This window comes from Cladophialophora yegresii, assembly GCF_000585515.1.
Source record: "Cladophialophora yegresii CBS 114405 chromosome Unknown aczIN-supercont1.2, whole genome shotgun sequence".
Lineage (NCBI taxonomy): Eukaryota > Fungi > Ascomycota > Eurotiomycetes > Chaetothyriales > Herpotrichiellaceae > Cladophialophora > Cladophialophora yegresii.
Genome location: NW_006913046.1, coordinates 4,139,763 through 4,166,276, shown reverse-complemented (window position 1 = coordinate 4,166,276; position 26,514 = coordinate 4,139,763). Strand labels below are relative to the sequence as shown.

Here is a 26,514-nt window from a genome sequence, read left to right as displayed (position 1 = left end):
CAGCGCTGTCGGCGCACTGGGACTGCGATGCACACACGTTGAATGCAGGTTGGAACACTCGAAATCAATCCGAATCACCGGTACCATGTCCATTAACACTTTGCTTACCAGGTGAGCCTCTCTCTGATCCATCTTGCGATCCGGTGCGCTTGCGTCTTTTAACTTCGGGGGACGACCCTGGAGACGAAGTGTTGCGCTGTCTGCGTTGGGCCGGCTCGTATCGCTGCATTGACCGTCTTCGTTTGTGGTGTCTTTGCCGGCTCCGGCTTCGGCTTCGGCTTGGGCTTCGTCTTCGTCGGCTGCTATATTCATCCGGACTGCGGCTTAGACGGCGGTCGTCGTGTCCATTGCGACCCCTGAGAATATCAGCGCGCTTGTTGTTGCGGTTGCCATTGGCAGAAAGATATGAGGGAGATCTGCGGCGATGTTTGTCACCCCTTCTGTAATCTCTTTGTCTGTCGCGCGATCTTGACCTTGACCGTGACGGGGAATGTGATTGACTGCGCCGATAGCGCCGCCGCTTAGGGCTCGGGCTTCGACTGCGACTAGACTCGGAATGGCTTCTAACTCGTCGTCTTCTAGGTGACCGTGAGCGTGATATATCAGAACTCGCTGGAGATCTTGTGCGTCTATCACCGGGTGATTTAGATGTCCTCCTTGACCTCCTTGACTCGTTTGGTGGAGGAGACTGGGTCCGGCTCCTGCTTCTTATATCCTGCCGCCTCCTCGAGACGGGCGAAGGGCTTCGTACAGAAGCTGGCGTCATGGAGGGAGATCTGGACCGTGAGACTGATCGGGCTGCACGACGCGATCGTGATAGAGATGGCGACCTAGATAGGGAACGAGAGGATGATCTAGTGGCAGAACGGTTTCGGCCCCGGCCAGAGTCCCGCCCTCCTCTGCCACGCCCACCGGGGACGTAGGTATCGACGTCCCGACGCGGGGGTGGACCTCGGAAGGGAGACCGTCTGCGAGGCGGCGATCTCGAGTACCTTCGGGACCGGGAGTCATATCCTCGCCCACGACCCCCGCGGTGGCCGCCTCGACCACCTCGACCACGCTCGACTCTCTCACGCTGTCGAATGGCGTCAAGATCCACCTCGCGAGCTTGTTCCTGGTCTTTCCGGTCTTTCGCCACGGAAGCGGCCTTTTCAGCGTCGATCTAGCAGTATCAGCATAGTCCTAGCCCTAGCTACAGGTGTGGTACCTTCTCTTGAATGAGTTCCAACTTTTTAGCCTCCAGAAGTTCTTTCGGGACACCCTGCGGGTTTGATTGAGCGCTCAAACACAGATTCCAGAGCTCCTTGCAAAATTTCGGGGTGTCCCTGTCAAGAAACCCGGTGAGCGAGATCTGAAGCGCTTTGATGTCGGGCTAGTGCGTGGTCAGTTGTGTTCGTGTGAGAGGTCTTATGCTGGCGTACGTAGCGCGAACCCTCGAGCAGATTGAAACATAGCTCGATCACCACGTCATCCTCAGAACCAAGTATTTCGGAGATCTTGCCTGCAATCCACCTGGTTCAAGCACGTTAGGGACCAGACATCAAAAATTTCCTGTGCTGCCAATCTCACCTTTTCATGACTTCAACGTTGACTTTCTTCATGTCGACCTTTTGATTGAACTCGGGCGGGAACTTGGTCTGCCGGAGCAGCTTTTGATCCACGGCGGTGGCCATGATGTTGTCGAATTGCAGCGACAGGAGGTAGAGCTCTGCTTTCGGACTCGCAATCGACGACCGTAAACCTCGAAAGATGAGGATCTCCGCAGCAGGACGAGGAGGACTTTCGCTAACAGTGCTGGGGAAGGTTGAGCGAGCTCAGCCTCGTCAGCCTCATGAGCCTCATGGGCGTTGTGATCCAATTGATGAAAAATCTGCTCCGTACTTTGGCACAACCTCGATGTGGATTTGACTGAAGCGCCATGATCACATCCTTTGTGACGTCTGGCAGGAGTGATGTGGCGAGATGCTGGCTCTTTCCTATTTCCACGACCCCGGATTCGTGCAAGACCGACCCAGGGGTCTGTCAGTCGCATCCCTCGCGCTCTTCCATCATGCTCCGTACAAGTCGGATGCTACTCTTGCATTCCCCCCTACGCCAGTATACCATCGCTATGCATTCTTCCTCAGATTCCTTCAACATGAGTAATGAGCACGTCTTGTCCGTATGGGCGGTCAAATAGACGTTATTCTCCCCACTCCACCGGTCTGGGTTGGCCCTGGCCCGAACACCCTGCCTGCGAGCACTTCCTGGCTTCCCCGGGTCTGAACCCTCTCGTTGACCCTGAACCCATCGAGCCATCAAAAGGTGGAAAGGAGCCGGCATGTCTATTCTTTGACAGTCGAGAACGTCGCTTATGTCTGACAGGCTTAGGATTTACATAGACTGACCGTTGAAACTCGGAGGAATAACGAATTTGAGCCTCACGAGCTCCGGGCCAGCACAGCTCCACCGCCTGCATTGGGTTCAACCGCTTTCTTTGGAGCAAAGAGGCCGTCAGTTGAGGCGCTCGTCAATCGCTTTGAAGAAGTAAGTAGGTTAGGCATCTGTCACGATTTCGGCTAATCAGACTAGAAAGACCGCCTCTGTCGAGCCCCGACAGTTCCTTTTGAGCGAACACTTACTAACCCGGCACCAATACTCCGCCAACGTTATTTAGCAGCCGTCGAGTCACAGAAACCAACATCGTCCAGTTATTGCCCTAAGGAGGCTATCCTTCGGCAAAGGCCTGGAGAAGAGGAGATACAATTCATCGAACAGGCCATCACGAGCAAGCCTCTTGCTGGCTCACCAACCTCTTCTCCTTCTCCGTTAACCTCACTTCCGAACTTCACTACCGAGCCGTCACCCGTCAAGGTCAAAGTGTCCGCTCAGTCAATATCGATCATAATCCCAGAAGGTACAAAGCTTCCAGTTGTTGCCACCATCGAAGCTGCAGGTCGTCTTGAGCTCGACACGCAAATGTCCGCTGCACAAGCCGGAGAATCAAGCGAGGCAAGTCGCAATCATAGCGGTAAATCACAATCACGACGACCGAGCCGACGCAATACCATATCAGAGGGATTTGGGAGCCAAGCTAGCGAGAACCAGGCGATCATTTCGAAGATCAATTTGCCGTTCCTCTCAAGCCGCGGGATAGGTCGACTGAACGTTTCCGAGGCGTCAATTCCTGCACCCAGAAGCTCTGACATCTCTGCACAAGGGCAAGTCTTTGTTTCTCACGAGCGTCCCGGTGGACCCGTTGTCGAAGCTTTGCATGACCACCCGAAGAGGTCGAACGAAGCAGCAACAAAGACACCTGAAGCCTCCGAACCGCCAGCAAACCCACCGAGAGACGAGCACTTCCAGCCTGCCGATACTCCCTCTGATCCAGGTGTCGCTCAAGGAACCGCGCCGGAAGATCCCAAAGCTTCCCTACCAAGCACAACTACCGCAGATACCACAAGACCAGCGTTGCCCTTATTCACGCAATCAGAGAGTGCTGTCGAAGTCACAGGGCAACCATTCGCCAAACTTGGACCTACTCAGGCGCGTTCGGTCCCTGCAATCAGGATTCACAGACCTAGTGGCACGGTCATGGCTGAGTCAGTAGGAACAACAGCTATCAACGGCGCCAAGCTGCCGGCCACTCCTATGCAATCGGCACTTGAACAAAGTCCACCCATTGCGGGGACTGCGGCGCTCAACCCTCTTTCGACGACGGTAGCAGCCATCCCAGCCCCGACTAACCTCCCAGTGGACACCTCCAATGTCACCAATGCTGTCAGCGTAGCAACTTCGGCCCTGCCGAGCTTACCTGTGGGTGGCAATGTTGGCAAAAGGAAGAGGGTGATCCGGAAGACACGCAGGCTTGTTGTCAGAAGGCGCCTTCTGGCCATTATCATTGGGCGCGACCTTGCTAATGTTCTCCATCCACAACTCAACGCAGCCGGAAATGTTGCTGGCAGTGTGCCCTTGCCGGTCGATGGACCAAGTGACTTGGTCAGCAGCTATACGAGCCGAACCGAGCGCAAACGAGACTTCCGCCGTCGAAACCTGGACCAAAAGATTGCGGCTGCCAGAATCCATGCAGAAGCAGAGGAGATCCACCGGTGTCGGATGTGCCGAGGGCTGACGAGGACAATGTATCTACGACGTTATCACCGACTTCAGCTCAAAAGAGACAGACCTGACATGAATACCGTCGATCGGCATGCGACGGCCATGAGTCGAGTCGCGGTATTCAAGTGCAAGTGCGACAGGCGACTACTTGGGGTGTCCAATAAGGTGGCAGTCCGGGATGCGGCGCCTACGCAGCATCTGAGAGGTCCGGCCGCCGCTGATGCTCCTTTGTCTGGAGTTGAGGCGGCGCAGCAGCGTTAGAGATTGACCGGAAGAGGGCATATTATTATCGGTGTTTGGGATTTGCTCCAGTGCGGTACTGCGTACATACTGTGTAGGCTCATTATTAGCAGCGCATGTTCTACTCGAGTGATTCCTGGCTTTAGCACGAGCCTCTCATCGAGACGTCCTCAAAGACGCCAGAACTTCGTCTACAGCCCTTCCCGCTTGCTCCAACTCTGGATCCGGGCCTGTCTCAAGATATTTCAGTTTGACCCCGTAGTGCAGTGATAACAATTCGTTGGCACGTTGAAGGTCCTGGTCGTCGCCTCGAGTATCGCGTCCTGACGAGTGTGCCTGCACGTCCTCTGCCTTCTCTGTTGCCGTTGTTTCTGTTTCTTCCGCTCCGGTAGGCGCCGGTGGTTTGACAAGAGCGGTTGCAGCCTCATGTGACTATCGGACGTAATTATTGGCAACGTGATCAAGAGTGGACTACGCGAAGGCTTACTTACGCAGATGGTCAGGGATTTGAGATCTGAAAGGAATGCGGCAATTTGCATCTTTGGCATGGCAAGGTTGGTGATCGGTGTGGATCCCGTCGAGGATGGCGATGTCCATATGGTGGCAGGCGAAGTCAATGTGAAAGTGAAGTCAGAATGAAGTGTTGTACACTGTCGATATGACGGAGAGCCAGCCAATGACAACGTGAAACTCTCCCGCGCCGAGAACACGACGGGTTTGCAGACATCTACCTCTCACCAAATTGCAATAACTGTACCTCCCTTCCTCAGTAAAGCTGGTGCTCATAATGCAAATACCACTTGTTGCTCTTAAGTATACAATAAGCTGAGTATACCACACTGCCACAATCTGCATCCTTGCGACAGGTCAGGAAGACACCAATCATTGACTTGGGTCTGAGCAATCATCGAGATCCTCCTAAGTTGCTTCTCATCTAACTCTCGGCAGCTCGTCGACTCGCAAAGTGTTCTGTGCAGCATATGCGTTCTGGTCTCAAACGCCGTCGTTCACGGAGGCTCCTTCCCATCCGTTGCTGGTGCAGCAACAGGCGAATTCGTTGAGAAGCCTTGCATGGCACCGCTCCCTGCAGCCCATGACTGTGTCGTCGCCCATGTTCGTACGCCCCAGCTTATTGAGCTAGAACATGAACATGGCTCAGCCTGTACGGATTCAAAGGCACAAAATGAGGCAGTATCCAATCTTGTATTGCTGAGGATAACCGAGCAGGCGCTAGCATCCACCTTGTATAGGCATTGTTACCAGGAGAGAAAGTTCGAGCCAGTATTGTGGACTCAGGAGCGACGACTTTTCCAAGCATTCGAGATGTACTCACAGCCTCACCCTAGATAATCTGCTCACAGCCCAGTCTACCCCCGAAGCTAAAGCAACATTAGAAACAGTCCTGGCGTCACTTTGAGACTGTGCCTGTCAGTCCAACTGATCCGACATGCCGCTCTTGGGAAGGGCCGCAGAGAACCACAGCTCGGACGCTCGTCGCACCCGCGAAAGGATGTTCCCTGCGTACCCTATGAGGCCGTATGCATAAAGCCAATCCGATAACGAACACTATTGGTCAACAACTATCTTCAGCGAATGATCTGAGCATAGAGGTGACGCTACACAATGGCCTGTTTCGTGGAGATTCTCAGGATCAACTAGCTACCAGTTAGCTTTGATCTCGCCGTCATACCAGTGGCGCCGCCGAAGACGTCGAAGATCGGTGCAGATTTACCTCCATCGTCACGCTAGGCGAGCGTGTCGCAACGGCTGCTCAATATGCTTAGCGGAGCGGCGCTAAGACCTGGCAGTCAAACCCACCCCTTCTTGAGAGCAAGAATGGGCGAGCGGTGAAACCGAAGCACCAGCAGACCAAACGACGGCGTAGACGGCCGCTTCAGTCCGCATGATAGACTTCTCCAACGGTCTCCACACATGGGTACCCTTGTCTACCGTCGTGTCGCCTCTGAGAGGCCTCGACCGAGCAAGACAGCCGTGTCCACCTGCCTATACTAGACGAAGACGGCAAGACCCTGATAATGCATCGTTGTCACATCACCGCACGAATCTGTTCGGTGAATAGCTAAACTCCGTATCCAGTTCTGCAACCCAGTACCTGGTACCCAGTACATCGAACTCTGGCCCCTGCTTCAACCGCTGCTGCTCAGCCTTGTCACTGATAGCAAGGCCGCTAGCATGACTCGCTGGTAAGATTGTCCAAGTGAACTCCTATCGCGACTCACAAAGTGGGCCGGAAACCATCGCACTGTGCTTGTTGGACCGGGTTAATCGCACTAAGCCCTATGCTCAGGCGATCTGTCGTCGCTCCTGGTCCGGGCGATCTCCCACCATGTACGACGGGTTACAGTGTCGTCGTGTCTCTGAAGACAATTTTCGCCGCATCATCTGTGAGTATATCGACGAGAGATTCTCCGTGCTCGCAAGAGATTCGATCATCAAATGCGGTGGTGCTGAGCATCAAGGGCATCTTAGCGGACCCTTTTCGCAGCTTTGAGCCTCTTCGCTCCAGACCTGTCCGAAAGGATGCTTAGGGCAGTGTAGAATCTGCTGGCCTGCCTGATTCTAGTCCTACCAGTTCGCCGCAGTCATACGGCGCTACGTTTTGCCAGAGTGATGTGGAAATTGAAGGAACCATATGCTCACTACTTACGTTACCCCAACAAGAATAGCCACCTCATGAAGGAGTCGGCGTTCCTGTGCGTGTCCCATTTCAGGAATATCAGAACATGACGAGCTCGGACTCCGTTCCTTGGGTGTGCCCACCCTGGTAGGGATCACCGAAGGGGGTCAACTGGGCGACGAAAGGCTCCATGGAATTGGGTGCCTTCGAGAGCGAGCACTGTGGGTGATACCTCCTACATTCTCAGAGGAAGGGCCGGAGGATGGGCCCCGAGGAGTTCCTGCCGTGGAATCCTACGAAAGGCCTCCTACGGGCTGGCGACAAGGTGCAGCAAGATCCAATCAATTATACTCCGTACTCACCTGGCCATGCGACAACGAGAACGAAAATCCCGACTCACAGACATGTGTACAATACTCCGCACGTGTGACGCGATACTTGCCGGGCAGTGAGACGTCATTACAAAGCCTTTCAGCCCCCTTTTCGCTGTGGGGTTTTGGAGCCTCGTCGCTGCCACCCCGGCCCTCCGATTCCGCGGTCGTGTTTGTACGACTATGACTAAGCCACTGAGTGTTAAATTTTGGTCCGGCCGCGACTTGCTTACGGAGGACTCCTGCGCAACATCCGTATGCACACGGAATAGCAATCGACGTACGGAGTACATCAATTGTGTCGCTACAGTGGCACAGTCTTGACGACACCGGGTGTGTCATCGGTACATGCGTACTTACTGAGAGAAGCACCGTTGGAAAGAACGGGGACGAGGCTACCGTTTCGCTCTTGCCTAAGTCATGAGGCTGATAAAACCTACTGAGACCTTCCTCTTTCGCTTCCCGACGGTTGAACTGCCTACCTATTTTACCGGACGGATCGAGCACAACCTCGTCACAGGCGCCGGCACATTCTGTCCGACCATAAAACACGCTATCAAGCGCGGACCTAGGGACTTGGTACCCAGTACTCCGTATGTACACAGTAAGCAACGTCCCCCAAGTGGGGACGGGATCGGCGAAAATGCTGCCAGGACTATAAGGTACTTGCGAGCTACCGGACATCCTTTTAAATCACTTTACCCACTATCCCACGACATTTGCATAAAGCCCATGACGAGTATTCCTTCGACGTTTCGTGTTGATCTTTATTACTCCTCGCCACCAATATACGGGTCTAATATGCATGCGATACGGAGCTATCGTAAGGGATAACCCGGGTAGGAGATCGTGGATCTACAGTGGTTTTCTAAACCCTTGGGTCCACCGCACATATGATGTACAGCGGATATATCACCGATTCGTGGGCACGTGGGGGTGTGTTACGTCCCTCTTGGCCAAAAAGGGCATTGTAGTACTATGTTCAGAGTATCTCATGCGCCTGTACCTTTCGCATCCAATATGCCGCCCCCAATACGAGCTACCGGGCATCCTTGTCCCGCGAGTACTCGGACTCAGTACTCCGTACTGTGCGAGGTGCGGTGTACGAGGGGGTTTCTGCTGCACTCCTGCTCCGACTCCTCTGGTGTCCGCCATGACGCATCTATTATCTGTTGTGGCCTCATCCTTCTGCCCTATGCTCCAAGCGTCCATCCATCCCGCCACATCCCCCAAGCACAGCTCAGCACAGCGTAGCACTTCGATGTACTGTGGACGAAGCCAGTATCTCAACTTCGCAGCTCCCTTACTCGAAATGTCTCGGGTGGTGACCGGCGAGCAGTGAGCACGGACGTATAATTAGACCCGGAAATTTTTCCCACTACTGCGTCCAGTAAGTACGTCCTCGTACTACTCTAGGTACATTCGACTGTGCGCGAGTATGTACCTAGTGCGAAAGAAGGCAGGTTGTTTACACTACTTAGTTAAACCAGTCCCAGTCTGAATACGGTCCTCGCTGGGGAGACATGGCTGGATAGATGGAACGAGTATACAGCTCGACAGAGACACAGTGAGCTCGAAGCCCCGATCAAGTAATTCTCTTTCGGGGGGAAATTTCCTGGCAGCGAGAAAGGGTGCCTTGGTGAGCCCCAGCCAGCATCGGGAATTGTACTTCGAACGAGTACTGCACACAGGACGCAGCTTGCTGCACGGCAGCCAGCACTGTGAGGACGACCGAAGTGCACGGGAATTTACTCCAAGCAAGGCTCACTCAAGGCTGAGAGAGGTCCCGTCCTTGTGTAATTCTCAATCCTTATCGGCCACAGTATCACCTTCCATGTACATTATTCATACAAAGTACCTCGTGCCCAGCACCGGCCAGCGCTCCACTTGCTTCTGGCGTAATAGTGTACGGCAGGAGGCCAGAACCCAGTTCAGTGATCCTGCAGAGGAACAGACGCAGTGCTGGGTGCTGGGTCCTGCTTGCAACGTATGGGTAAATGCCACACAGAGCGCACATCGCAAGGCTGAGTCGTTTGTCAACACATTGTACTGTGCTCCGTTTGTACCTCATTTCGTATATGCCGCCTACTTATCATCGGCCTACCTAGGTACCTTTAGTGTACGACGGGTAAAGTTATCCATAGCTCTTCCGCACATGGGTCCCTTCGCTCCAGGATGTCAGGACCTCCACTTGCTATGCACGCGCGTCCAGGGTTCTGACCACTGTATAATGTATGTACTCTGTACCACGTCCACTCTGATCTTGCCGAGGAGCCTTGTGAGACTCCAGACCAGGCATTAGCAATGCAACGAACCGGAACGGGCATGCAAGAGGTCTTGTACTGGTTCATTTCTGGTCTGGTATCGCCTTGCCCCTTCCTTGTGTTATACTCGGTCTGACGGTCCAAAAAAAGCCCATATTTCGAGAGAAGTACAAACAAGGTAGCGGCACGACATTTACCCCGCTAGGACGGCCAGAAAGGGAGCTTGAGCTTCCTGGGGAAGCCCGCGCAGAGGTGTAGCGCGGCGACAGCATGTGGCAGTAGCGGCCGGAATTTCCCCTCTTGCTGGTACCAAGGTCGGCAACGTCTCGACGTAAGGAAATCAGCGCCAACAGCACTAACATGTACTGAGCCATGGACGAGGGCTCGACGACGGTGCACCTTGACCCGCATCCTGTACTCCCTTGCGAGCTCGAGCGTCGATTACTCATCGTTGAGTCAGATTGATTGTCCTCGGCCATCGTCTGCGCCCCTCACCTCACGGCGACAAATCGACTCGTATGCCGTCCATTTGGTGAGCTCAAAAGCCCGAGAGCGTGCAAGTTGGACGTCAGGGGAACGAATAACCGGTCAGGCAGCAGAGCTGGTCCATCGCGCACCTTCCCAAGTCTAACTCCGTAGTAATCAATCCTCCATGCTCCGGCATCTCTGCTCTAAGAGCATTCTAACCTGCCATGGCGAATTGGGGTGCTGAACTCGATCCTCATACACAGCAACCACCGGCTGGACGCACCTGAATGAGTGCAGGTGCCGTCGACCAGCACGTCTAGCCAGATCAGTGGCGGATCTGCCGCAACTTTACCGGACGACATGCCGCATTTGCCTTAGATCAGGATATCGTCAACACAGTGTGCAAGAAGCGGTGGACGCGACGAATGCGTTGGAGAAAAAGAAAATCTGGACTGTTGTCGAGTCTAGGAGCACCAAGACGTTAGGGGACTGGTGAGGCACGGCGGCTCTGTAGGACCGCCTCCGGATCCTCCCAGGCTGGACTGTTCGCCTATCGTCGCTCCTTTTTCCCGACCAAAATTTTATTGAGAAGCGTCCTTCAAACGTCAGCGGAATGAGTCGGGACTAGCTCGCAAACAGGCAATAGTGAAGAGAAAGCAGATGTGAGATGACAGAACGTAGCTTATGACATGGGAATGGTGCGTTCTCGAGTAGGAAGGTGACGATGTGAATGGTATGACCATGGTCAATATCTGATTGCCAGAGTCCTGTTGAGTAAATGCGGCTTCGCCTACGACGGTGGGCGCGCGATGTAAAGCTTCTAGGCCGAGAACAACACTGGTGTCATTTGCTAGCCTTGCATGACTGCACATCTTTTCGACTCTGGTAAAGCTTGCTGCCGCCGTTGTATTGCATCCTAAACACCGCTCCTCTGCGTTGGTGAGAGGGCTTTGATGCCTTCACTCGCCAATGTTACATTGCATTTCGTAGGCCGAACGCAAGGCCTTGCCTCTCTCCGTAACGCGCGGCTGCGTCGCGGTGGGCGAGCCGACGTCACCGCCATTGGTAAAAATCAACACTTTTGCTTTAATCGGCAAAAAGTGGCAAGTCTTGCAACGTCTGTGGCTGGGTATGGGTCGGCCCATTGACATGTGGTACGTACCCGGAACCCCTGCCCACGGATTTGGGGTTCCCCAGCACCAGGAAAATGGTCGGATGGCGCTGCCGAAAGCGCTAGCTGTTGGCATTCTGGAGACAAATCAATTGCTGACGAGGACCCAGTCTGAGGTGTTGTGCGGCACTTCGCGAACAGACATCGTGGGTTGACCTTGGCACTGTGGTGAGGCCCTCCAAGCTAACCAGGACCGTCCCCAAGGGAAGACCCTGGCCCGTTTCTAGGGATCCTTCAGCGATTTGGCCTGCCCCGGGAAGTCGTCTTTGCCCACGAGAACAGCACCGAGCTCCTAGTTTAATGCCATGCTGGTCATTTTCCGATCCGTGACTAGAGCTGTTGTTGATCGATCTCAGAGCAAATCGAAGGCACCTTTCGTGCAGTGCGAGTTTCAGAGGTCCCCTGATGAGATGGGGAGGTAAGCACTAACGGGCCGATGAGGGGTCAACGAGGCCATGTCGTCAGCAGGAAGTCGGTCGTTGTGGCTTGTTAATTTTCGTGCTCTGTGCCTTCTTGGGTTTGGTCCCTATGGCAGGGAATGCCATGAAGAGCGACAGCCAATGGGCAACCTCGTCGGTCATCATGGATGACAGCGAGCTGCACGGGAGCAGCAGACTGTGGTTCGCCCGTTCTTTAGGGGCGTGGCGTGATGCAATAGGTTCATTGCGGCCTGGTAACTCGATCTGTGATAATCGTCGACTTGCTGATACTGCTCGGCCGAGTGGGCGAAGACGCCTGTACGGTTCAAGAGGCCCAGACGCCTACTCCACTCCTGATTGACCTTGGACAGGTGAGAACCTAGTCTTCTCAAGACCATTGCCAGGACGGGAACATATCCACAGAAGATCGAGGCTCTGCCAGGGACTGGCAAGAAGCGTTCCTTGCCCGTCATTATCCCGTATGTGCTAACGGGCACGACCCGTGGTCTTCATTGGGCACAACCCTGGGGGGGAGACCTTTCCAACTGCATCAGAGGTTGACTCGAGGCATGGATACGTTCCCACCAGTATCTCCATACACCTAGAATACGGATGACGACAACAAATATGTCCAATCCTGGCATGATGCATCATAACATGTCGTAGTGCCGGACATAAGAGGTGCCTTTTCTAATTCAGTGTCGGGGATCTTTGTAGCGAAACCAGTCCGTCGTACACCTCTTTCGGATGACAAATTGCAAGTGGGTGTGGAACACAGAAAGGCAGGACGGAGTGAATAGTGACATGCTCACACCTGGTATCGTCGTTAACATAGAATTGATTGAGAAATCTGACAGCAAATGGGTATCACTGGGTGCTGCATGTCTTCCCCTCCTCAGACGCAGCCCAAGAACCTCGAGGCAATCCCCCGTCATTGATGCGGACCGAACGAGGCCGGTAGCGCAACCTTGTTTTGCAGATGACACCGTTGTAGGCGTAAAGAGAAGAAGGCCAATCCGACGTCTCTGCATGCCACGGTAGAAAAGTCGACACCGAGTTGAGCCGACAGCTTGGAGTTGAACATCTGCGTGGCGGCTAGCCAGATGAGTAGACGGAAATGCTAGGATTGGCAGGCTCGATCCTCTGCACACACCTGCAAGACTAGTGATAGGCGGCAGATGACACTCCAGAGAGGAAACTCCAACAAGAAGAGGGCGGGGTTTGGGAGGCCGCCAGACAACTCTCGAGCTGGTTAGCATGCTACCCTGCACCTCGGGTCCTTCCGCTGGCCGGAGTTGTAACCCTCGACGCCCTGACATCCATGCAACATGGAGGGCTTTTTCGAGCCGGATCCCGACGAAAAGAGCCGCCGCTCACGTCTCGTCCTGGGCTTCATTGATCGTGGCACCACCCATGGGCCGTTCTGGGAGGCTGCTGGGTCCTCGTCCTGGGCTCGAGTCACTCCCAGTTGGTGATATTCCAGCTAGATCCTGAGGGACTTCCTCGCGCAGGCACACATTTTCCAATACGTTGGTCCATTTCCCACTCTGTCCAGCGTGGCTGTGTTTGAGGTGCTGTCTGAAGTGATCGGCCCGGAAAAATTTCTTTGCTTGGTTGCACTCGCCAAACTTGTGGATGTTGGTGAGGTGGTCAATTCGGCGATCCCAGTCGGGCTGCGGCAGATTGGGGAACTCCTCTCCGCAATAGCCACAAACATCGGCTTGGGCACCCGCTGAGCCAGGTGGCGAGGAGACCGGGTGAAACGCTGCCTGATAATTCGAGATAGCCGCACATGACCAGGAGTGACGTCGTAGATGAAGCGAGTTCTGATGGCGCTCTGCCTCGTTTTTGTTCTTGAAGCGATTGTTGCAGTACTGGCAGGTGTACTGCTTCTCCATCTGGTGTGCTCTGATACAGAGCAGTCAGCAAGAGATTGGAAAGGGCGGGATTAATAAGTTAAGAGGAAAGCGAGAAGGATAAGGGTGGGCGCTTAGCGAGTGTCACCGGGTCGACTTACCTCAGACCTTCTTCGGCGTCGAACTTCTTGGGCTTCTTGGGGCAGCAATCACATATGAAGTAGTTGCCAACGCGCGTAGCTGGAGGGAGCATGGAGTCGGACATTGCAATGTGTGTAGATAGTTTGCGGACCGCAGATTTCGTGTCGAGGAGCGGCTGAGTAGGCTGTGTCCTGGAAGGCACAACTGACGTGGCAGCAGGACTCGGGATAGGCTGAGCCGAGGTTATGTATGCAGTCTGCGAGGCAGGGTCTAGCGGTGACTGTCGCTCGAAGGAAGAGATACTGGTCATGCTACTGCCGGCAATTGAAAGCGCAACAGACGATGCATAGGAGTTGTGCCTGACGCTCGACGCAGTGGACGAGACAGATCCATGCTTGGGTTGATAATATCTCGAGCCCGGCGAGCGTGCCAACGCAGTCGTAGGGACTTTGTGGTGGATCACTTCTGTTGAGCTGCCGCCACGTGATGGAGACTTGTCGTCCCGAGCCACTTCGGATGGGGGTGACCCAGCCCGACGCTTCATGCCCTGCTTGGAGGATCGCCGACCCACCTGCTGCTCCTGCGAGTCGCCGAGATTTAGATTGCGGAACGCGCTCTGGTCATCGCCTACGACGTCGGATTCCGTCTCAGCAAAGAATCCTGGATCGTAGCTACTCCGGTACGAGCGGCCTCCCACGCTGGCCACTTCATCATTCGGCGTGGCACCTGATATGGAAGGCAGACCACCCGCCCGAGGCTGAAGGAACAGTTCCGGGTCCAACACGAGCGAGTGCGCAGTGTTGTCGATTGAGGGACTCCGATGCTCCATATTGTAGTCACGCCAGCCAGGGCGCGAGCCCGGCGAGATGCCTGCTGAGACCGGACTCGTGATCCATTTAGACACCGGATCAACGAGGGCTGACGGAAGTTCAGTGGCTGACAGCAATCGGAATTTTGAGTTCACGGTCTGCAGCGAGAGTTGCGAAGCATAAGACGGGCCATCTGTTGAGCCTGAACGTTGATGTTGAGGTGGCGAATTGCACTTCCCAATCTTGGACAACAGTCTCTGGTCGTATGCCTGCGCGGAACGGTCGTAATTGCGCCGGGCGAGGGGAACTTCTCCTTGTAATCTAAAATAGAAAGGCTCATCAGCATTTCCATCCTCTTTCGTCCATCGCCACTCGCGGCTAACGGTCATGGGGGCCAGATTTGGCCCCCACGATACAGTAGGCCGGTATCCCACAAAAGCACGTCACTGAAGCTCGGGCAGGTCATTCAATACGATACTGCAACGCCGTATTGTAACAAGCGACCATACCACGCCGTATTGCACTGGAAAGAAAAAAAGCAACTGCGCAAAGCGTGCCACCGCTGACTCACCTCTGATTTGCCAGATTTGGAGAGGGCGGTTTTCGGCGGCCTGCAGGTACAGAACCGCCAAACCGCATTTCGGCCTGTGACGGTGATCTTACCGTCGACACGTTGCTGCTCCTACGAGGATACTTGTCGTCGTCGATGCTCATGTCGTCGTCGTCGTTGTCGTTGTCGTCGTCGCGGCCATGTGGCAGGGAGTTTCTGGACCGTACGAAACTGCCGTGAAGACTTGAGCCTGGCTTAATCGGCGCCAACTGTCGCTGACCCTCGAAGGGATGGCTGTTTGCCCAGTTCCAGGCCAAATCTACACCGTTGGCCAGGTCGTCATTGAAGGCGGGCGGCGGCAGCGGTGGAGGGACGTCATCGAAGCGTATGCCAGGTATCACAATTGGTTGTCGAGGCTGAAAGGGGTCGTCAGAGGTTTGCGAGTTGGATCGAGAAGTGCTCCGAGGTGAGGCAGGTCTGGGTCTGTAGGCCGACAGCTGTATCCGCGTCCCAGCCGCTCCAGCGCCGTGGATATCCATGTTTTCTGCGTTGGGACCGTTTAGGGCCGCTGCAACATCGGACAACGGTGGGGGGCAAGACTGCTCCGATGCGTGGTTGTACTGCACTTTAGTAGTCGTCCGCTCCCGGGGGACTTGGATGTGGCGAGGACGTGGAACTCGTTGCAGTCACCTCGTGTGGGATGTGCTTTGCTTGGGGTAATCCGCCTGGCTTAGCCGACGCACATGTGCCTGGACGCCCCGTCTTTTGCAGTTTATGTATGCAATATTGTGACCAGCCAGAGGCTAATCCTCCAAATTGATCTTGCTGGTCGTAGATCGTAGGTCGTACAAAAGGGTCGTGGCGCCTCTATGGTGAAGGTAATGTAAACAGTCTATATGGGCCGGCGGGAAGGTACAGGGTTGTTACAACAGTTTCTGGCGGTAAGGACAGGATGTAGAGCGGAGAGCAGTCGGTCTCTCCCTCTCCCAAGGTGGGTTGTGTCAGGATAAACACAGCAGGATGTGAGAACCAGTAAGAGCAGGTCTTGCAAGATATGAGCGACGGTTTAAGAGGGGAGGGTTGAACGGGCCGGTGAGCCACGATCAGGCGAGCAGCATGTAGGAGGATGCGGGATAGACATGCTGCATCAGAACGAGGTATGCGGTGTAAGGCGTGAAGTATGATGTGAGGGCAGTTCGCATATGGTGATTTCTCTGCAGAATTCAGTTTCGCAACGTTACTGGCCGTCGAGCGGTAGTCGTTGGCCGTCTAGGCGAGCAGGAAGGAAGGGGAGGGTACAGTCGGCTCTTGGGATTGACTGCAGGGACCGGAGCAAGCGTAGGGTACGTAAGAAGGACGAGGTGAAGGATGAGGCCGGAGGGTCAGGACTGGGGTAGGAGCTGCAGAAAGCAAGACTTCATCACTGCGAATACTAGTCAGTATGGGAGGCGTGATGGGATGGCAAAAGGGCACGGTCCAACCTGCGAAGCTCCGCGGTTCTTGTCAAAGTCAGTCATGCAAGTCGCAAAGCCATGCGATTGCGCCTCCTGGTGTGCTACAAGGGTAGGCACGGTAGGGTAGGCGGACCAGGCAGGCAAGCCAGCTAGGCAGGGGAGACGGTGGACAGCTGAATGGCGCCTCGGGTGGAGCGCAGACGGTAGACACAGACTCAGCGGCAGGGCTGTTCGAGGGATACGAGCGCCAAAAGCCTAAACGGCAAGCCCTAAACTCCATGAATAATGTAGCGGCTACAAGCGCGGGCGCAGGCGCAGGTTCAGGTTCACCATTATTCCACCGTCCCGTTTATCTGGCTTGTTTTGGGCGGGCTTCAGCCCTACGGCACGCAGCCAGATCGGCATGGGCTTCTAGCGCAAAACAGAGTAAAGGCTGCATCCGTCCCGAGGGCACCAGGTTGGGTGGGGTCAGCGTTGGGCCTTGCTGGGCTAGACTGGGTGGCCTGTGAGCTGGTCGCAAACACGAGTTTTGCGGCCAATCTCGATCACTCTACACTGATGGAACCTCGGCGTTCGATTTCTTGCCGACTGCGTGCTTTTCCTCTTTTCTGGCTGTCCCGTAATTGCAGGGCACAAATCTATCCGCTCGGACACAGAGGTGGCGGCCACGGTGCTGCAAGGTGCAGTGCGGTCAGCAACTCTTTTTCTCTTTCACCCGTGCCGTCTCATCGGCACATGATGAGCCTCACACACGGCTGGCTGAATCCACGGGCAATGATAAGCCCAGACAAATGGAAGGCAGATGTCTTGGGAGGGTAAGGAGCTAAGAGCCATGAGAATAGTGCGAAGAGGCGTGAGCTGACCCTTACGCTTCTCAGGGTCGGTAGGGCAGACCTACTGGATACTGACAGGCCAATGAACCGGCTGCCATCGTTGGACGAACCCCTGCAAAGCTGCTCGGCTGCCCCGCCATACTCTATCCCACGCCTCGACGAATGGCCGGCGGGTCGCGGGACCTCCCTGATGAGTCTATGAAACCACAGCCGGCCACCGACATGGCATGAGCCCGTGAGGCAAGCTTGCACGCGTGCAATGATTTGCAGCCATCGCGGCGCAAGCTGGCATGATTGGATGATTATGACACGATCATTGTCCAAGTTGTCAAACACGGCATCAGTCTTACCGCAACTGAAATAGAACCCGCCAACCAATTCTACCCCGTGTTGTTTATGCTGCCACCCGTCCGCTGCTCTAGATTCGCCCGAGCTGAGCCTTATGACCACGCCTGGAAAAGGCGGAAGATCTATTGGAAATGGGTGCTTCCCGAGAGACGCACCTTCTTACGTTCTCTTTTCGAGTAACCCAGGGCTCCCAAGCATGCCTTTTTGGCACGGCATCCTTTACGGTCTCCCTATGTCAAGGTCGAACTATCGCGAACAGTTGGCACGTCGGCGGGCCGTTTGCTGCATGCTCGTGCATGGCTACTGCAGAGCATTCACCGTAGATAGTTGAGCTCCGCTTGGTTGAAGAGTGCTCTGTCAATGCTCCTCGACGCCTCTTCGTATGCTCCTCCACGTCATAGGCTGAAGCAGCGCTGACATGGGGCTGGATTCGTATCCCATGACTAGTTGATTCAAGAACACTTTCCACGATGAGTGCCGAGCTCACCCCTTGCTTCCGTGCGAGATGTCGGATCCAGTCCATTGTTCGTGGAGCGTCCCCGAATGATTATGCCCGGTCACGAAGGTCTACTGGGATAATCGTAATGACTGGTTGAGTTGGATGTCAACCCAGATGGTGCAGTGCCGCAAGTGATATTCAGTGGTTGGCACGAAATCACCGCCCTACGTCTTCCTTGTTCTGCCCTATGAGGCCGATCTTTAGCGCCTTGCAGAATCAACATGCCGCCTTTTGTGGCTAGTGTGTTGGCACAGGGGATTCAATTAGTCAAATTCTACTGGATACTCTCCGTCGTCCGAGATAGGATTCTTGTGTTTTCCGGAGCTCGCTTGACCTCGACCTTCTATTTGCTGCATGCGCGCCTTCTTCGTGCAGTGTATTGTGGACTGTGTACCAGGTACCTCAACCCATTCTGATCAAGGGGACACGGCCCCATGGAGTCCCGAGATGACTAATTTGTGCTTCGCGTTTGCCGGGACTCTAAGGCAGGCATTGCGACCTTGACATTCAGAGATACGAGTAGTGAATAGCGTGAACACTTTGGTTCAGGCGTCTGCAGGCGACGAACCTGCTTCGTCCGATCGTCCGAGGGCCCCGCAGGCTCTGTCGCCCGAGGATCCAAACTGGTTTCGGGACTGTGGAGAGTATGTCGAACACCCAAGGGGCATACTTTAGCAAAATGCGGATCTACACGAATAAGTAGCGTTCTGCCTTGAGAGACGACAAGGCTGATAACCTGTTGGTTGACTCGATCATTCAGGGTGACGTTGATGAGGTTTTCTGGCGACTGGCGTTAACTCGTAGGGGGTAGTCGAGTTGTGGATGAAGTTTCCAGACCACTTACAACCCAACTTACCAGAGATGTAGAGATGGAGCCTGGCGTCGGAGCGAGAGTTCCAGAGATGGGCAAACGTCCGGGTTGATCCTTTTGAGTAGTCACAGTCCGTGCCCAGGGAAGATGGATTGGAAAGCGGGTCGAAGACCGCTAAGACGGTTGCTGAGTGGTTGGCAGGCACGGGGTGCCTCGTACCTCGTATCCTAAGTTCAACTCAATTCATGGAGCAGCATTATCACCTGGCCTCCTGTATGTGCATTACCCGTAGCGACCGCTACGAGGTATGCGCGAAGGGTACTAAAGTAGACTGTGGAATCGATCCTGCCGACGTGGAATGCTACCCCACCACAACTTGCGCGCTGCACGGGGTCCAGGATGACAGTCTCAGGCTGTTGGCATTTTCCAGAAGCTCCATACAGCTTTCGCTTGCGATTCAAACGGGGCATAGTAGAATACGAGGAGAGGCATGTGGCTTCAAACTCGCGAAAACATTTTCACAGCTCGTCCGTGTCGCCGTCCACTCAAGCTTCCGTTGTCCGAGTGCGACCCAGCACAACACAAGGACAAGAGTTGTACAGTAAACTCATACCGACAGATTCATCGAGGAGGAACACTTATTTAGCTCACCAATAATCACCAGTACCTCGGTTGACGCTGAATACCCCTCCTGCCTTACCGGTTAATATGCATTTAAGCATAAATTGTGCGGCTTATGACGTTTACCTCGGGCGGACTCCGTGTCCGTGTACATGCCAAGGCGCGGCGTATCACGGTCTTGGCATTAACCGAGGCTCAGGCTCGTCAAATTTTCCTTGTCGCAAGGCCGCCATGTCTTTCGAGCCATTAACCAATCTCATCCATAGGGCACAGTCGTTGGTTTGATTGAAGCATTCGAGCTTTGGTCGACACAACCAGGGTATCCGGAATTTTCTCTTCTAGGGTACCACTGCGAACAGGACGAGACAGAGTCTCAAGCCCATCCCATCACCCCATTCTCCGAAAGTGGCAACCAAGTCCACCTGTTGCCCGCTCTTCCCTTCACCGCCTGCACTTTCTGCGTCTGGCTGGTTGGCCTAGGGCTCGGCGGGTGACATCTTTCTCCGGATCGACCTTGGCCCTGCAGATTCCTGTCGTGGTTCTGCTGTGGTCCTGCTGGAGTGACGGCCTCTCAAACACCGATCTTCCGTACACAGTACACAGATACTGGAGCCAACATGGACGTCCCAGCCTTACCGAGCAAGGTACCGGGCTATGATCTTTACATCGATGGGTAGGTTACAGTTCCCCAGCCTTTTGACGTCTCTGTAGCCACCGAAAGAAAAAGAGCATGTGCCTGCCCCAGCCTGCACAAGTCCCCGCCAGTTCGACGCCAGTCGAACATACCAGGGAAGAATGGTCCTGACGTGATCCTAGATTTCAAGCCCTACGTCGTCCCAAGATCCTGCAAGATGCCAACATCTCTCACGTGGTCTCGGTCCTCGACTGGAAGTTTGCGAATAACTGGGCTGCCCTACGTGGGTTCCAGCATCTACACATCCCTCTCGATGATGTCTACGACTCGAACATATTGTCCTTCTTCCCGCGGAGCAATGCCTTTATCCATGAAGGCCTGAAGCACTCCAGATCCAGTAAACCCGCGTCCAACGATGCGAACGACTCAGGGGTCAATCCCTTACCTGGCGGGGTCCTTGTTCACTGGTAGGTTCACTCATGTTTTTCATGTTTTCGTCTGGGCAATTGGCCTGGTGCACAGTGGACCGATTCGCTCAGGCGACTATTGACCAGTACTCCGTCCGTCCGGGACCAACATACACAGTACCCGGCTGCCTGGCTTGGCCTCAAACGGACGTGGGCCCCTTCCCTTGTATGGCGCTGTTCGCCACGACCATGGGAATACCCGACGCCTGCGATCCACAGAATGTGAGGCAAGACCTTGCGTACGCAACCGCATCGGACACGCCGGGTTTGCTGTACTTTTGAAAAATACTAAACAGCCTTACGAGCCATGAGAAAGCGGTCCGGATACGTTTCGCGGCCATTAACCGGACTCTGATCAAGTACTCCTTTTGGCGTCTTGGCCGAAGGGGCAAAGCCTCTTTTGGGTTTTGCCACGCCGAGATTTCACTACTGAGTACTGCGTCAAAGTCACGCCACTTTGGTTTCGGCCCTACACAGTACTGTGCTAGGGCGCGTTGGAGCGATGTGAACGGGACGCACCGCTATTTTCGGCCATGATGTCGGTTGCCGAACACCTCATCTCCCTCCGTGCGATCCCAACTGTCCTGATCACGTGGCTCATCCGATCACGTGAGAGGCTGGACATGTCGTGCCGCCGTCAGGGGCGTGCACCGAACGCCAGGCCTTGGCAAGGACAGAGTCGACATGACCGTGAACTTGTTCGATACCGGTGGCTTGCTGGCTAGCAAGCAAGCAGAGAGTCACTCGCATGTTGATCATTTCGTGCATGGCTAACACTAAACCTCCCACAGTGCAATGGGTGTGTCCCGCTCCGCAACAATCGTAATAGCCTACCTCCTCTGGCACTCCCGGCAAACGACCACAGTCCCCCTATCCACATCGGACTCGAACCCTAGCTCCACCTCCAGCTCCGTCTCACAACACGAAATGGTGTCCCTCCCACCCACACCCTTGACCGTGGACACGGCGTTGCGTCTCGTCCGCGAATGCCGACCCCACGTCGAACCCAACTCGGGCTTCATCAAACAACTGCGCATGTACGAGGCCATGAACTGCCCCTCCACCCAGGACGAGCTCGAGTCGCACAAGATCTACCGCCGATGGATGAACTCGCGACAAGTCATGGACGCGCTGAGTGGCAACCGCGCCCCCGAAATGGAGCATATTTCCTTTCGGGACGAAGAGGATGAGGACGAAGCAGAAAATCCGTCCCAGGCCAACCGCACAGAAGAAGCTCCTAGCCTGTCCGACAGGGTGGAGGCCCTCGACCTCTCTAATCCCGAGCACGACTCACCAACGGAAATCAGGAATCCGGATATAACCCTCTCGTCGCCATCGCCGGCGCCGGCACCCCCTCCGAACCTCGAGATCAAATGCCGCAAGTGCCGCCGCTTGCTGGCGAAATCGACCTTTATCCTTCCGCACAAGCCGCCTCCGCACAGAGACCCGTCTGCCAGCCACGGAGACGACCCTTGCGCGCACATATTCCTGCATCCACTGTCGTGGATGAGGCCGACCTTGTCGCAGGGCGAGTTGGACGGACGCCTCACCTGTCCGACACAGTGGTGCGGGGCGAATATCGGGAAATTTGCATGGCAGGGGTTGCGGTGTAGCTGTGGGGGTTGGGTGACGCCGGGCTTCGGACTCGCAAAGGCGAAGGTAGATGAAATGCGTGTCAGTGGGGAGAAGGGAGGGTCAGAATCAGGCAAGGGAGTGGACTCCAGTAGGAAACAAGCCTTTGTCAGTGGAATGCGGTTTCCGCCTGGGATGAAGAGAGGAGGCAGTAACGGAAACCTGTAACGGTCCGAATGCTTCACCTTGAATGTTGGTTCGGCCGAGAGCTCTTGCTTGAACGAGGTAGGTGGTCCTGGTCGAAACAATGAGCAATGGAGCACGGCTGCATGAAAAATCCAAAGACTTGACACACCCAATCGAGTAACAAGCGCTGATTGGCCTCGATCGTTCAATGATTGACGGGGTCGCACGCATGCATGGCTACCGCGTGAGTTAGGTATGTCTATCCAGGTTGAGAAACACCTCATTCCACACGAGAAGTCAAAGAAGCCATGCATATCCAGGTTGTCGATGCAAGCGATGCACTTCCACAGAGCCATACGGGAAGGACGAGGACTTTCCTAACTCAGCCAGCCACACGTCTCATCGCCCAGGCGCTCACTTATTTCCAGAAAGGTCGGGAACCTCCATGACAAGCGATGGGCTCTTTGAAGCCCGAGAGCACTCTGCTGATCCCCGAAAGAGGGTCTCGCCAGAGCGAATGCGTCCTCGTCAGCTCAGGCGGCTGCCCTTGGCCGAGATGTCGTGGGGCAGCGTAGCTCTAACAGAGGCGCGAAAAAGAACGCGCTAGAAGGTCGCTTAGCGTCATCGGGGCTTCTGGAAGCTCTGTCTGAGCTTGACAGCAGGAAAACGTCGATTCCGATCGTTACCCTGGCGTGCACAAGGCGCGCTGCAGCATTAGTCAAGACGTGATGACGGTGTTGGAGCAGAGTCTTTCAGCCCGTGAGATTGAAACCTCGGTTCTTCCTTCTGCTTTTGCTGGGGTGAAGGATTCGCAGCCGACGGCCGTGGGACGCTCCGAGAGCGCAACGAGGGTTCGCATCATCATTCCCTGTCGTCCATGGTTCTACGAACCCCAAATGGTTACAGAGCTGCTGTATGCCATCGATTCCGTCCCACAACCGCAATGTTACTTTTGCCACTTTGAGACGCGCTAATAGGGCGTCTGGGATGCCTGCTGGTGGCTCGCGTCGGTTGATTTCAATGTGGCCGTAAGCCGACCACTGAACGGTTTTGCGGGCCGGCGCCGTCAGCAGCGTCTTACTGTCCTCGACAAATCTCACCCCCGCCATTCTGCAAAACGATGGTTGCAGGCGTGAACAGCTCAGCCAGATCTCATGCACCTATGCATCTAGTCCGTTGTTGACGTCTTTGACACTCTTTGAGTCCTTGACCATGCGGTTGGCAGTGGGAGAACTTCGGAGTCACACATACGCGTTGAAGCACTTGACAAGCTTGCAAAGATCGCGTAGTACCCTTGTTTCATCAACGAGTAAATAACACCCGCGGTGTCCGAGGTAAAACGGACTTGTTGAAAGGGGGTGCGTCGGGACACCATTCTTCGACGACTTGAATGTGCAGTACAATCTCCACTCCGAAGTGCCGAGGGATTCCGGTACGCCTTCAGTGACTCCAGTCCAGGGTGTATGGAAGATGGATGTGTCTGCCACTAGTGTCTCCGTGCTGTTTTGCGATCACTAGAGCCGAGATATAGGATACGAAATGAGTGGTCAGCCTCTCCGTAAGGCTGTCCGTGTTGGACAGTCCCCGAGTTTCAGCCTTATAGGGCGCCTTGTCGCCGAGGTGGTGGAGCGGGAACAGCGCTTCGTTGGCCACCGTAAGCTCGCACCCGACTTTCGAGCCGCCGCATCCGTAGTCCAGACAGAAGGCAGAACCAGATATCACCTCCACAATGTCAATCCTTGATCGTGATCGTTCTATAATCAGTGGGCGCGTGGGCGCATAGGGGTTGATCCACAAAGGATGCCGGATTCCAAGCGACGCTGACATGCTGAGGCGAGTCAATCTCGAGTTGATCGGGCTGCAGGGTTTATAGAGGGTGCAGATGGAGTCTGACCTTCTTACCCCAGGCTGATCACTTCGCATGGTCCATGCTTTCATTACGGATTTCGGATATTAGGCCATTATCTTGCGGACATAGTATGTGGTTGTGCTGACTCGAAGGAGTCGGCCGCGCCGAAACTCATTCATATTCAATGTCTCTCTTCGTGGCTCCGACCAAACTGCTATCTTGCAAGTTCCCGGTTCAAACTTGATGACGTTCACGACCGCTTGAACTCCGATCAGCAACAATCGGCATCGCTCCGTCGAGATCGTCCACGTGTCAATATTCGCTTATCGGAGGCGGCTATCGGCCACAATGAGTCAAGCATACGAGTGAGTCCCGGCACACTTTCTCAGGTTGAAGGTTGAAGAGTGCACACGGAGTAGAGGCCGCGAGCTGAAAGCGGACTGGCATCGGCTGGGTCGGGAACGTGGTTGGAGATGAGATTCAGCCTCGTTCGGAGCCTTCAAGTAAATTTGGTCGGAACCTCGAGGGTCCCATACTCCAACACCCTAATTTTGATTGGCTGGCGTGTTGGCTACAAGGTGTGAGCCAGATGGAGACATATCTCGCGCGAACCGCAGATTGTAGGGAATAAGTTGCAGCCTTTGAGCAAAGTGCAAGGTAGTTAAACATGGATCGCGATCATCCGCGGTGCGCCTGCGTGCCTCCGCTCGCAAATGCGACCGAATCCGGCATGGAAGCGAGCCAACGCCCAAAGGGGACGAGGTTGGTAAAGTCTCTTTCTCGGCGGGAGGCCCAACTGCAGAGGCGGGGTTCCCCTCCTGCAACCGAGCAGGTCAGTCTCTTGCGAGCGCTCTCCTCAGCTTCCGGCAGGCTCTCGCATGAACACGAGACTGCACGGTGCGAGCTCGTATTTGTATGCATATTGCGGGAGACAGAGGTCGCAATCAACCACGTGTCAATATGGCAGAGGCTCAAAGTCCTGGGTGTTTCGACATCATTCCAATCCAATCCCAGCCATGGAGATGCGGAATTATCTCCCGTAGGCGGCCGCTCACGCTCCGGTCGAGCTTGAGCATGGGTCAAGCAGGACATGGCGCTAGCAGCTCCACCGGGGTGAATACGAGGACGCTGTAGCTAGACGTTAGCGCTTACAAGGCAAAGGCACGATCCGCAGAGGACCGTGGGATGGACATGTGAGTGCCTCTAATGCTCGGCCCTATCCTGTAGGATAGTGCATGACGAATGTAGTGCTTTTAGAACCCAGCGTCCATGGGAGGGGATCATTTGGCACAAAGGATCGGCGACATGACTTAAAGACGTCCTGGAGTCAGGTTGCACAGAGTTAGAGGAGCTCACCAGGATAGGTATGTAGAACGAGTACGAGAAGTTAAGTTGTCTCGGCCACGTGTCATTGAACATCCCCTCTCGGTGCGGCAGGAAAGAAGGATGGATCCTTGATTCGTTGTTGGTTTCGCTTCGCAATTTCCAAGTTGCGTAAACGGTCGATTCGCATCTGGAAGAAGTGTCTGCATAGGTGAGTAAAAAGAAGGCACGACGCTGGCAAGAAGGTACTTACCTATGCAGAGCGTATACGCGAGGTGTGTCCACGGGATTGTCAGTGGCGCCTGCGCCAGACTGGATTGCTTTGATCTGCAAACTTTCAACATCGAGGACCGACTGGCGCTGCAGAAAATAACGCATTACCTTGTCATCTCTTTCTTTCTCAGCCTTGTCATCATCATCGTCGTCCTTCTTCTTGTCTTTGTCATCGTCTTTGGCCTTTTTCTTGGCCTTCTTCTTGCGCTGTTTCTCTTCGTACTCTTGCTTGATCTTTTCAATTTCTTTGTCGAGCTGCTCCTTTTTCTTCCTTGCGGCTTCTGCCTCGGCGTCTACAATGGGCGATGCAAAACCTCTATCGTTGAGGTGGGAAACACAAATGTAGAAGAAGTCCTGAGCAGCACGTTGGTAGGTCGATCGCAAGGAAGGAAATAAAAGCTTCCGAATCTGAAGGACTACTGGAATGCACCAACCTTGTTGTCGGGCGTGATGAGAACTTTGACGGAAGGTTTGTGACAGACATAGCACGCTTTGGAAGAAGCTTCAGCCACGGTTCTGAGGTGGTAAACATTCTGAAAAGGCAGGGCCATTGCGACTGCCTGAGGGATAAGCTTCGCAGCCAACTAAAATACCAGTACTTCCAAAGCTACTGGGGAGA

At 54.7% G+C, this 26,514-nt stretch overlaps 7 protein-coding genes across 7 annotated transcripts; 3 read left to right on the top strand and 4 right to left on the bottom strand.

Annotated features, from left to right (window-relative positions):
* Positions 1 to 1,192: 1,192 nt before the first annotated feature.
* On the bottom strand, positions 1,193 to 1,673 carry A1O7_03415 (uncharacterized protein; the record flags this gene model as incomplete). The annotated part of the gene is made up of 3 exons (XM_007757435.1): positions 1,193 to 1,372; positions 1,422 to 1,512; positions 1,570 to 1,673. The coding sequence occupies 3 exons, from the start codon at positions 1,671 to 1,673 to the stop codon at positions 1,193 to 1,195; spliced, it is 375 nt and encodes a 124-aa protein (XP_007755625.1).
* A 1,285-nt stretch (positions 1,674 to 2,958) lies between these two features.
* Positions 2,959 to 4,359, top strand: A1O7_03414 (uncharacterized protein; the record flags this gene model as incomplete). Its single annotated transcript, XM_007757434.1, has 1 exon — positions 2,959 to 4,359. The coding sequence occupies one exon, from the start codon at positions 2,959 to 2,961 to the stop codon at positions 4,357 to 4,359; it is 1,401 nt and encodes a 466-aa protein (XP_007755624.1).
* Positions 4,360 to 4,494: 135 nt separating this feature from the next.
* Positions 4,495 to 4,877, bottom strand: A1O7_03413 (uncharacterized protein; the record flags this gene model as incomplete). The annotated part of the gene is made up of 2 exons (XM_007757433.1): positions 4,495 to 4,770; positions 4,830 to 4,877. 2 exons carry the CDS (start codon positions 4,875 to 4,877, stop codon positions 4,495 to 4,497), a joined length of 324 nt encoding a protein of 107 aa, XP_007755623.1.
* Positions 4,878 to 13,042: 8,165 nt separating this feature from the next.
* Positions 13,043 to 15,564, bottom strand: A1O7_03412 (uncharacterized protein; the record flags this gene model as incomplete). Its single annotated transcript, XM_007757432.1, has 3 exons — positions 13,043 to 13,577; positions 13,687 to 14,796; positions 15,047 to 15,564. The coding sequence occupies 3 exons, from the start codon at positions 15,562 to 15,564 to the stop codon at positions 13,043 to 13,045; spliced, it is 2,163 nt and encodes a 720-aa protein (XP_007755622.1).
* A 4,644-nt stretch (positions 15,565 to 20,208) lies between these two features.
* Positions 20,209 to 20,696, top strand: A1O7_03411 (uncharacterized protein; the record flags this gene model as incomplete). The annotated part of the gene is made up of 2 exons (XM_007757431.1): positions 20,209 to 20,264; positions 20,408 to 20,696. The coding sequence occupies 2 exons, from the start codon at positions 20,209 to 20,211 to the stop codon at positions 20,694 to 20,696; spliced, it is 345 nt and encodes a 114-aa protein (XP_007755621.1).
* A 791-nt stretch (positions 20,697 to 21,487) lies between these two features.
* Positions 21,488 to 22,492, top strand: A1O7_03410 (uncharacterized protein; the record flags this gene model as incomplete). The annotated part of the gene is made up of 1 exon (XM_007757430.1): positions 21,488 to 22,492. The coding sequence occupies one exon, from the start codon at positions 21,488 to 21,490 to the stop codon at positions 22,490 to 22,492; it is 1,005 nt and encodes a 334-aa protein (XP_007755620.1).
* A 3,215-nt stretch (positions 22,493 to 25,707) lies between these two features.
* On the bottom strand, positions 25,708 to 26,446 carry A1O7_03409 (uncharacterized protein; the record flags this gene model as incomplete). Its single annotated transcript, XM_007757429.1, has 4 exons — positions 25,708 to 25,825; positions 25,876 to 25,949; positions 26,004 to 26,249; positions 26,330 to 26,446. The coding sequence occupies 4 exons, from the start codon at positions 26,444 to 26,446 to the stop codon at positions 25,708 to 25,710; spliced, it is 555 nt and encodes a 184-aa protein (XP_007755619.1).
* Positions 26,447 to 26,514: the final 68 nt, after the last annotated feature.